Source organism: Lampris incognitus, chromosome 13, assembly GCF_029633865.1.
Source record: "Lampris incognitus isolate fLamInc1 chromosome 13, fLamInc1.hap2, whole genome shotgun sequence".
NCBI classification, from domain to species: domain Eukaryota; kingdom Metazoa; phylum Chordata; class Actinopteri; order Lampriformes; family Lampridae; genus Lampris; species Lampris incognitus.
In genome coordinates this window covers 45,401,985-45,413,917 of record NC_079223.1, presented here as the reverse complement: position 1 = coordinate 45,413,917, position 11,933 = coordinate 45,401,985, and the positions used below count along the sequence as shown (strand labels likewise).

Here is an 11,933-nt window from a genome sequence, read left to right as displayed (position 1 = left end):
ATTACGTTTCAGTTATTTTCTTTTAAGATGTTTAGCTATTTTTCCAGCTTCAGCAGAATAATGTTAGCTTTTCCTCACAGCTAGGTAATGTTAGCTCTTTGTTGTAGGGGCCTAGCTTAAGACCAGTCTGGCTAACACTAAATGATGCACCTGCTTGGAGCCTGCGTAGTTTAAGTCGGTTTTTACCTACCATGCTTAAATGAACTAGTCAGGACTGATGGAGAATGGCTATAGCAATTGCCTAGCTAATTACAGTAGTTATGGGGGTATTAAACCCAATTTTGTTTTCCTTTCAGCACCTGCTCCTGGACTATGTTTAAAGCGGTTCTGCTCTCGCTTGGACCATGCTGTTGGGCATTGTTGGACTGCAGCTCATTCTACCAACTCATTCTCGTCTATGTGAGAGCGTAGTCCTGCGTGTTTGTTGATAAAGCAATAGGAGAAGATGTTCGGTCTCAAACCATCCGTTTTATTTAGCAGTAAATGGATAAAGCATACAGAGCTCTGGGTCTAGATCTTCCTATCCCTGACAAACAACAGAGTGTGTCAGTTCACGAAGTCTGACTGACTATTCTTTCCCCGACCCAGTCTTTTATACTATACAGAGTGTTGCCTAAACATGAATGTGTGGTCTTCTTTGTGATTGGTCCATTTCCGCCTCGATGATATCCGGACTCCAAGTGATCTCCCTCTGCAGCTGCTGTCGTTTTCCTGTTTCTGAAACCACAGAGCATGACACATCCTGTATCTACTCCCCCCAGGGCAACAGCACCCTTGTTGTTCCTCTTACTACTCAGACATTATTGTAGCCACTTAGTAGCCGGTTAGTGCCCCTCAGTGCCCCGCACTCTTTTACGTTCTATGGAGATAGACACAATCTTCCTCTTGGGACATCTTATCCTGTTATTGTCACCCACTTCTCTTCCTATGGCTTACTCTGCATTTCTCTGTCTGCTGACATACTCAATACTTTTCCACTGCCCCTATAGCCCCTCATGTCCTTGTAGCAAGCCTGGTTCCTTACGCATATGATTTCCCAATGATTAATCTATCCTTATATCCCTTATTCCAATCAATACGTTGTAATCATCATTATTAAGCATCACACCATTGCATTTATCTACAGCATATTCCTGTAGACATGGACTACTTGGAATTTATTTGCTCACAGGAGTTGGTTTTTGTTTTTAGCTCAGTTTCCGAGTTGGTGAACAATCCACCTAACATTTTAGCAGGAATTGTAGGACTTCTTACATTGGTTCTGCAACATATGGCCAGGAGGGAGACTCCCACGGTGATAATTCAGCAAGAACAAGGTGCAATGGGGCGTCCACGTCTCGAGGTCTCACCTGATCATATTGCAAATCTGCTGGACATGAATTTGTCTGTTCCCACAATTGCCAACGTGCTAAGGATGAGTGGACAAACCTTATACAGAGGAATGGAGGGATGTAATCTCTCAATTCGAACTCTATGTATAGTCAGGCGGCTTAGCAAAATGATGGGGACACGGCGGACAAAAGCACCAAATTTTTTCCACATGCTCTCCATCACCATAGCTTTCAATTTTTGATGGGAGCCACTTCATCAAGATGGCGGATGGTGGCCATCAAGTAAAATCTATAAGTGCCATTATCTCAGCTTCCAAGCCACTTAGAATGTCAATCCTGATGTCAAAATATACATTTTCTGGGTCAACAAATGTATTAAAGCTATTGAGAATATCAATAGGTGACTATTTTTTCTGATATTAGATAATTTAGTTCATTCTGGCAATATATCTACACAATTATGTACATTATGCACAACATGTTTTTGTAACACACAGCGTGAGCATTCCAGTAGACAATAAGTAAAGTAAAGTTAGCCATTTACTCTTATATAGGAAATTAGCTTCCATGATCGAGCATGGGATGGATGTACAGCGTGAAGCCACATAGTTTCTGAATCCAAGACAGATCCCAGTAATGGCTGTGGATGCACCACTGTACGCACTGACCAAATCTGTTCAGTGGAACTGGCCTCAAACACATGGGGAAGACCAATGTGTAGTCGTGTTTGGTGGTCTCCATGTTGAAATGGCAATGTGGAAGACATATGGCTACTACTTGGAGACCTCTGGATGGACCACTGCAATGATTGAGGCTGGCATTGCATCCTCTGGCACAGCCGACTCCTTCCTCAAAGCATCCCACCTCACTACGACAAGACATGCCCACCAAGTGAGCGCTCTGGCATTGGCGAAGCTGCAGCAGGATGCCTTCTTGGACATGCTGACTGAGGGACCACATGATGAGAAGACCAAAGAAGCTTGGAGACAAGATATGATCACCAAGACCAACATTCCAATACTAGGTAAACATATCTACTGAGTAGCACAAAACATGGAAATATAAAACTGAACCTATATAGAGAGGATATACAATTATAAGACAATCAGGGTACAAAATAAAATACCAATAAAACTAAACACACATATGTGAAAAACATGAATTTAGTAAATACAGTTAAGAGTGTGCAGAGGGTACAGTGTAGTTATTGCACATATTGCTGCACATAATCCCCAATATTTACTAATAATGTGAAATTGTATAGGGATAATGGTATCATTATCTTGACCATGTTTTGATAGATTAAACCACAAGTTGTTGCAGCAGGTGGGGACGTTTTGTTTTCCTTTATTTTTAATACATATATTGGACAATGGTACAAAGAGCAGCATGTGGTGCTGGGTACTGGTTTAGGGCGCAACCCTGCAGGCACAACTTGAATGGTGCATGTTTACACAAACAAACAGTTTCAAAATAAAAACATCAGACATACAGACGGGTGACAAGTTTAAGGAAAACCCTGAATGCGTGACCCCTACAGTGAGGGGGTCCGGGGGCTCTCTTGTGCTGTGGGGGGCATTTTCCTGGCATGGTTTGGCTGCACTTGTCCCCTTAGAGGGAAGGGTCACTGCAGATCAATACAAAGTTATTCTGAGTGACCACCTTTATCCTATGATGAAACATTTCTATCCTGATGGGAGTGGTCTCTTCCAGGAGGACAATGCTCTCATCCACAGGGCACGAGGGGTCACTGGATGATTTGATGAGGATGAACATGATGTAAATCACATGCTATGTCCTTCACAGTCACCAGATCTCAACCCAACTGAACAGCTATGGGAGGTTTTGGACCCACATGTTAGACAGCGCTCTTCCAAACCATCATCAAAACACCAAATGAGGGAACATCTTCTGGAAGAATGGCATCCATCCCGTCAGTAGAGTTCAGACACTTGTAGAATCTATGACAAGGAGCACTGAAGCTGTTCTGGAGGTTCGTGGTGGACCAAGACTTTATACTAAGACAATTTATGTTGGTTTTTACGTTCATTTGTCACCCATCTGTATATATCAGGGTTTAAAAAAAAAACTTTTAAAAACAAGATTTACTCCAATGATCTAAGACTCACCATACCACCATCAATGTAGATATTGTCTGAGCTGTGGAAGATCTAACACAATATCTACATAGACACATTTTAGGTTGGAAATCAGAGAACCAAGTCTTTAACAGCCATGTTGTAGCCTTAAGACGGCTTTAAGTCTAGACACAGTGTTTGGGCTAAAGCTGGCTGAAAAGTGGCTGAAAAAGGGAACGTTTAGTAGACGTCTCCATCTCAACCTAAATATCCACCAAGGAAACAAAAGTAATGTAATAGGTGCATAAGACCATAGGAAACACATGTACTGTGACCAAGAGTAGGAAGCTAAACTAATGCCAGTAAGAAGCATCAGTCTCCCTGTGTGTTCTCAGTGAAGTGGGCCATCAGCAGATGGACAACACAGAGGTCACCTCACCGTGTCCTCACCCTGGGAGAGGACAGACTGGACATCCTTGTTCTTTGTTTTGGTCCTGAAATACTCCTCAGTTGCTCTTCCACATCCTTCAATGGAAAGCTCCAGGACACGCAACACATGGATGTCAGTGAGCAACACAACAAAGAGGGCACCAAAAATGCAAAGTAGCACCGATTGTGGGTTTCTCTTGGGAAACAGCTATAAGCCTGATCACCACAAATCAAATAGGCCTTTTCAGGCAGTGCAGGTTGTTTACTGAATGTTATCTTTACTGTCCTATTACAGAGAGTAGTGTCTGATGTGATTTCATAACTGGGGTCCTGTACACACAAAGAAACATCAGGCAGGGCAAACACACACAGAGTAGGCCAAGTAAATGAACAGTTTTGAGTCAAAGACTTAGTATAGAATATTGGCCTAGAGGAATTATATACAGTAAAACCTAAAAATACCAGCTGTATTTGCAATATCCATGGGGCTGAATACACCCCAACTACGATATGATAGGACTGACTCAGTTATCTTACTTCCTGTATCGTTACTGTAATTAGCAGGCACGGCCAGAAACATTTATTCTTGTTTCAAATTTAGATACCTTCCACAATACTGTGAGGTTCATCTCACGCAGCCTGTAAAAACTTTACTGAATTCAGACAAGGCAAATAAGATTATATCTAACCCAATCTCGGGTAGATCATAATGAACAAGCCCTGAGACACAACAGACTGAGGAGGTGTCAAACAGGTTAACACTAATTACCTTAAAGTCTGCTGTAGACAACAGTACTGGAACTACCATAGGTGTTTGAGACGATGCAGGTAATTGTTGACAAATCCAACAATTAGTAAAGTTACGAGTGGTGGGCAATTCTTTCATCTTTGTTATAGGCAGATTTCCCCTATAGGTATCAAAGCATCACATTAGAGGGGTTTCAACAGTCTGAGTGGCTACTGTGGGGTTATCAATATCTTTACATATCTGTGACTGGTGCCCTGGTGGCCAACCTGCATCTATACGGCATGTGGATTTTCCATCTTTTTGGCACCAGACTGCGGACTGTTTCAAGCCCTCAGCTGTAAATTGGTCTGTGACTAGCACTTCACAGTATCCTGTTCCACATGTAGAAACACCATAGTGATGCTGTTTATCCATGACCAGTAAATCTTTATGCATGCTCAATAATCCAGGTGAGATGATCAAAGAAAGTCGAATCAGTTCATCTGGACACAGTTTCCTGAGAGAAATGTTTCATCACTCATCTAAATGACCTCCACATATTGACAAAACGATCATAAAGGCACCATATCTTGTTTGTGCAGTTGCACCATATAATGATTCAATTTAATCCTCTGACACATGTTGCAATATGAAATGAATATAAATGATTAAGATAAATAGTCAGTTTACTTTTTTCACAGTGACCTGTGAGGCCTCTCACCAGTATGGATCATGGCATGTCGTTTGAGATGCCATTTTGAGCTGAACCCATTTCCACAATCACAGCTCCTGAATGGCTCTCCACTGGATGAGTCCTTATGTGCTTTTGTAAATTTGACTTGTGGGAAAACATTTTCCAACACGTGCTGCATCCGAATGGCTTCTCCCCTGTATGAGTCCTTATGTGAGCTTGTAAATCTGACTTGCGGGGAAACATTTTCCCACATGTGGCGCATCTGAATGGCTTCTCGCCTGCATGAGTCCTTACATGCTTTTGTAAATCTGACTTCTGGGTAAACATTTTCCCACAAGTGGCGCATGTGAATGGCTTCTCCCCTGTATGAGTCCTCATGTGTATTTTCAAATTTGACTTGTGGGTAAACATTTTCCCACATGTGACACATCCGAATGGCTTCTCCCCTGTATGAATCATTACATGCCTTTGTAAATGTGACTTCCGGGTAAACATTTTCCCACAAGAGGCGCATGTGAATGGCTTCTCCCCTGTATGAATCATTACATGCCTTTGTAAATGTGACTTCCGGGTAAACATTTTCCCACAAGAGGCGCATGTGAATGGCTTCTCCCCTGTATGAGTCCTTGCATGCCTTTGTAAATCTGACTTGTGGGTAAACATTTCCCCACGTGTGGCGCATCTGAATGGTTTCTCCCCTGTATGAGTCCTTCCATGCCTTTGTAAATGTGACTTCTGAGTAAACATTTTCCCACAAGTGCCGCATGTGAATGGCTTCTCCCCTGTATGAGTCCTCATGTGTGTTTGTAAATTTGACTTGTGGGTAAACATTTTCCCACATGTGACACATCTGAATGGTTTCTCCCCTGTATGAGTCCTTACATGCCCTTGTAAATGTGACTTCCAGGTAAACATTTTCCCACAAGTGCCGCATCTGAATGGTTTCTCCCCTGTATGAGTCCTTATGTGTGTTTGTAAATGTGACTTGTGGGTAAACATTGTCCCACACATGGCGCATCCGAATGGTTTCTCCCCTGCATGAGTCCTTGTATGCCTCTCCATGTCATACTTCCAGGTAAAATCTCTCCCACAAGTGGTGCATTTGAAAGGCTTTTCCCCTGTGTGAAATGTCATGTGAATTTTAAAAATTTCCAAATTATAAAGAACTTTCCCACAAATTTTGCACTTGTTGTAGGGCTTTTTGTAAGATTTCATCCTTGTTCTCTGAGTTGAACCCACCGCCTCACAGTTTTGGTGACTGCAAATATGGTCAGCTTCACTCTTAGTTACATGACAGCAGTTAGAGAGGGTTTGGTGGTCACTTGTTGGTTCTGATATTAAAAAGTTGTCTTTGGCTTTCAGTTGTTTCAGTTCAAATGAGGTGACAGCTGGGGGCTCTGTGTCTCCCTCTGTCTGGGTTTGGTAGAGTTGCGGGGGCAGAGGCTGATCTTTATCGTCATTATTTCCATCACAAAGAGGGATAAATATGGACTCAGAGGTATCAGCTACCTCCTGCAATGGAAGTTGGTCTTCCTGTGGACTGAACCAGAATTCCCGTTGTTCCTCCTTGGCCAGAATGGGGTTTCTCTCCTGCTTACAATGCTGCTGATCAGATAACTGTACAAAGTCTGGATAGAGAGAAAAACAAGATCAATGCTGTTATTTACATCTACAGAGGTAGGTTAAATTTGATTCAGGATACCTACTGAAGTTTTGCCCTACTGGCACATCCTGTTAACGTATCTTAGGTAAACCTAGACAACGTGTCGCGTCTAATCTGTATCTGACCACATTATCTCGGTGGACAACCAAATCAAGTTCACCAGGCAGGATGTGCAAAACGACAGACTAGCCTTTTTAGACTGTGAAACTGCAATTGGTGATGGGGGACATTTGATTATTGATGCTTACCGTTGTAGATAAATGCAATGGTGTGATGTTTAATAATGATGATTACAACGTATTGATTGGAATAAGGGATATAAGGATAGATTAATCATTGGGAAATCATATGCATAAGGAATAAGGCTTGTTACAAGGACATGAGGGGCTATAGGGGCAGTGGAAAAGTATTGAGTATGTCAGCAGACAGAGAAATGCAGAGTAGGAGAGAGAAGTGGGTGAAAAAGAGTTGGTAGAATGAGCTGCAGTCCAACACCGTAAACCAACATATACTTATCAGTACTTAAGCTTTGACTCTCATAATCCACTGGAACACAAGAGGAGGACTGTCATGACTTGTACATAGGGAAAACTAAACAGACGCTGGCCAGGACTCCAGAGTCTACACCCACCTACAAGCCAGTGGCCACTCTTTCAAGGATGAGGACCTGCACATCCTTGATAGGGTGGAACGCTAGTTTGAATGAGGAGTCAAAGAGACCATCTATGTGAAGAGAGAACGACCATCCCTGAAAAAAAAAGGGGGGGTAAGCCTGCAACTGTCGCCATCTTACTATGCTGTGATTGCAAACATTCCTAAATCCTCTCTGAATAGTACACATACCCATTGGAACGATAATTACTAGTCACTCCCATATTTGCATATGAAATGTCGTTGGTTTTGGTTGTTTGGACTGCAGCTCATTCTACCAACTCATTTTCGTCTATGTGAGAGCGTAGTCCTGCATGTTTGTTGATAAAGCAATAGGAGAAGATGTTCGGTCTCAAACCATCCGTTTTATTTAGCAGTAAATGGATAAAGCATACAGAGCTCTGGGTCTAGATCTTCCTATCCCTGACAAGCAACAGAGTGTGTCAGTTCACGAAGTCTGACGGACTATTCTTTCCCTGACCCAGTCTTTATACTATACGAAGTGTTGACTAAACATGAATGTGTTGTCTTCTTTCTGATTGGTCCGTTGATCTGACTCCATTTCCGCCTTGATGATATCCGGACTCCAAGTGATCTCCCTCTGCAGCTGCTGTCGTGAGATCCTGTTCCTGTATCTGAAACCACAGAGCACAGCACATCCTGTATCTACTCCCCCCAGGGCAACAGCACCCTTGTTGTTCCTCTTACTACTCAGACATTATTGTAGCCGCTTCCTTCTAACGGTTAGTGCCCCCCAGTGCCCCTCAGTCTTTTACCTTCTATGGGGGTAGACACAATCTTCCTCTTGGGACATCTTATCCTGTTATTGTCACCCACTTCTCTTCCTATGGCTTACTCTGTATTTCTCTGTCTGCTGACATACTCAATACTTTTCCACTGCCCCTATAGCCCCTCATGTCCTTGTAGCAAGCCTTGTTCTGTGGATAAATGCAATGGTGTGATGTTTAATAATGATGATTACAACATATTGATTGGAATAAGGGATATAAGGATAGATTAATCATTGGGAACTCCTATGCATAAGGAACAAGGCTTGTTACAAGGGCATGAGGGGCTATAAGTGGCAGTGGAAAAGTATTGAGTATGTCAGCAGACAGAGAAATGCAGAGTAAATTATAGGAAGAGAAGTGGGGGGCAATAAAAGGATAAGATGTCCCAAGAAGAAGAGTGTGTCTATCTCCATGGAAGGTAAAAGACTGAGGGGCACTGACCTTAGATAAGGTTAGCGGCTCTGAATAGGAAAAGGAACAATAAGGGTGTTGTGGCCAAAGGGGAGTAGAGACAAGATGTGCTGTGATTTGTGGTTTCAGAAATAGGAACAGGATTTTATGACGGCAGCTGCAACAAGGAGGTCACAGCACATGTAGAAGAAGATTACCTGGAGTCCGGATATCAGTGAGGCGGAAATGGAGTCAGATCAACGGACCAATCACAAAGAAGACCACACATTCATGTTCAGTCAACACTTTGTATAGTGTACTACTTAAAATCTTATTGGAACCATAAACCATATACATCAAACGATGGTGGGGTAACTAAATGTCATGATGTGAATTATATTACTTGCTACTTGAAGAGAGGAATGCTTGTGTAGCCAAGGCCAGCAAGAGGAGATAAGAAGTCTGGAACAGAGAAACCCTCGAGGTAGACACGACATGTCAACACAGGATGAACTCTCCCTACCCAAAAGGGGGATAGCTAACAGAGAGGGGGGTTATGCAGACAGAAGGGATAGTGTAGAGAAGTAAAACAAGTCGGTAAGAATGCTCAAGGCCGTCTGTGACGCATGAACAAGGGAAGTTCAGCATATAAAGAATCTCACACACAAAGAAAGACAGACACATAGGGAGGATTGGCTGTTTGTGTCTCCAGATATCTGTCAAAATAATAAACTGCGGAATTATCTCCAGAAACGTCTCGACTGTCTTTTCTTCACATTAACGGACTCGGATGAGGGGATACCAAACGTATCCCCGACAATAGTATAAAGACTGGGTCAGGGAAAGGAGAGAGAGTCAGACTTCGTGAACTGACACAATCTGTTGCTTGTCAGGGATAGGAAGATCTAGACCCAGAGCTCTGTATGCTTTATCCATTTACTGCTAAATATAATGGATGGTTTTGAGACCGAACATCTTCTCCTATTGCTTTATCAACAAACACGCAGGACTACGCTCTCACATAGATGAAGATGAATTGGTAGAGTGAGCTGCAGTCTAACAGTTCCTTATGGATATGATTTCCCAATGATTAATCTATCCTTATATCCCTTATTCCAGTCAATACGTTGTAATCATCATTATTAAGCATCACACCATTGCATTTATCTACAGTTGTTATGGGATACTTGCAGACAGTTTAGACTGAAGAGGTCATTATCAGGGGCAGGACCTGCTCTGGTTTCACAATGCTTTAAAGTATTCATGGCAGTGTGGACATTAGGAGTAGCCATGTGACTGCGTTTCAATAAGAGTTTTTCTTTTTTTTAAACAGCCGTTTCATTGCTAAAATCATGCACGTCAAATCTGGAGGAACGCCTGGCTGCAACCTACTAATAAAAAAGTAAATCTTACTTAGACGTTCCCTCACGTCAATAAAATATCAAAATGAACATACATATAAGGTGCAGTATTTAGAAAATGAACGGTACTTGAACTTCACTATACTTGTATTGGCATTAGCAGCTCTCAGCTTCATATTAGGACCGTGCAACAGAAATATTCCCTCACATAAATAAACAAGCACGAGCCCGTCCAGACCCGCGCGCACCGGATGGAGATAGTGACTTAAGTCTCTGCACAGGATGAAAGTTTAGCTCAGAGGCGTTATTCTCGTTAGCCTTTTGATAGATACACTCACTGGCCACTTTATTAGGTACACCTTGCTAGTACCGGGTTTGACCCCCTTTTGCCTTCAGAACTGCCTTAATCCTTCGTGGCATAGATTCAACAAGGTACTGGAAACATTCCTCAGAGAGTTTGGTCCATATTGACATGATAGCATCACGCAGTTGCTGCAGATTTGTCGGCTGCACATCCATGATGCGAATCTCCCGGTCCACCACATCCCAAAGGTGCTCTATTGGATTGAAATCTGGTGACTGTGGAGGCCATTTGAGTACAGTGAACTCATTGTCATGTTCAAGAAACCAGTCTGAGATGATTCGAGCTTTATGACATGGCGCATTATCCTGCTGGAAGTAGCCATCAGAAGATGGGAACACGTGGTCATAAAGGGATGGACATGGTCAGCCACAATACTCAGGTAGGCTGTGGCGTTGACATGATGCTCAATTGGTACTAAGGGGCCCAAAGTGTGCCAAGAAAATATCCCCCACACCATTACACCACCACCACCAGCCTGAACCGTTGATACAAGGCAGGATGGATCCATGCTTTCATGTTGTTGACGCCAAATTCTGACCCTACCACCCGAATGTCGCAGCAGAAATCAAGACTCATCAGACCAGGCAACGTTTTTCCAATCTTCTCTTGTCCAATTTTGGTGAGCCTGTGCGAATTGTAGCCTCAGTTTCCTGTTCTTAGCTGACAGGAGTGGCACCCGGTGTGGTCTTGTGCTGCTGTAGCCCATCTGCCTCAAGGTTCGACGTGTTGTGCGTTCAGAGATGCTCTTCTGCATACCTCGGTTGTAATGAGTGGTTATTTGAGTTACTGTTGCCTTTCTATCAGCTCGAACCAGTCTGGCCATTCTCCTCTGACCTCTGGCATCAACAAGGCATTTTTGCCCACAGAACTGCCGCTCACTGGATATTTTCTCTTTTTCGGACCATTCTCTGTAAACCCTAGAGATGGTTGTGCGTGAAAATCCCAGTAGATCAGCAGTTTCTGAAATACTCAGACCAGCCCGTCTGGCACCAACAACCATGCCACGTTCAAAGTCACTTAAATCACCTTTCTTCCCCATTCTGATGCTCGGTTTGAACTGCAGCAGATCGTCTTGACCATGTCTACATGCCTAAATGCATTGAGTTGCTGCCATGTGATTGGCTGATTAGAAATTTGCGTTAACGAGCAGTTGGACAGGTGTGCCTAATAAAGTGGCCGCTGAGTGTATAAACCACACTCACACACATCTGTGCTGATTCCCGTAGCGAATAAACAAGAAATGCAAGAATGTTTTGATTATGGATGAAACACACGCAAACTTGATTTGACCAACCTGTTCTGTGTAAGGTAACACTGGGCTTCAGGATGATGTCCAGCAGTCTCCTCTGTCGATCAATCTCTTCCTCGTGCTCCTCTATCGTCCTCTCGAAAGCTCCTAATATCTCCTCAGCTGCTGCAGTTAGTCGCTCGATGACGAACGGTCTGAAAAGATT

The 11,933-nt window shown here is 43.0% G+C and overlaps 1 protein-coding gene across 1 annotated transcript; it reads right to left on the bottom strand.

Moving 5' to 3' along the window:
• Positions 1–5,163: 5,163 nt before the first annotated feature.
• LOC130123282 (gastrula zinc finger protein XlCGF8.2DB-like) lies at positions 5,164–6,719 on the bottom strand. The gene has a single exon (XM_056292437.1). It carries the CDS (start codon positions 6,472–6,474, stop codon positions 5,296–5,298), a length of 1,179 nt encoding a protein of 392 aa, XP_056148412.1. The 5' UTR covers positions 6,475–6,719; the 3' UTR covers positions 5,164–5,295.
• Between the last annotated feature and the right edge of the window lie 5,214 nt (positions 6,720–11,933).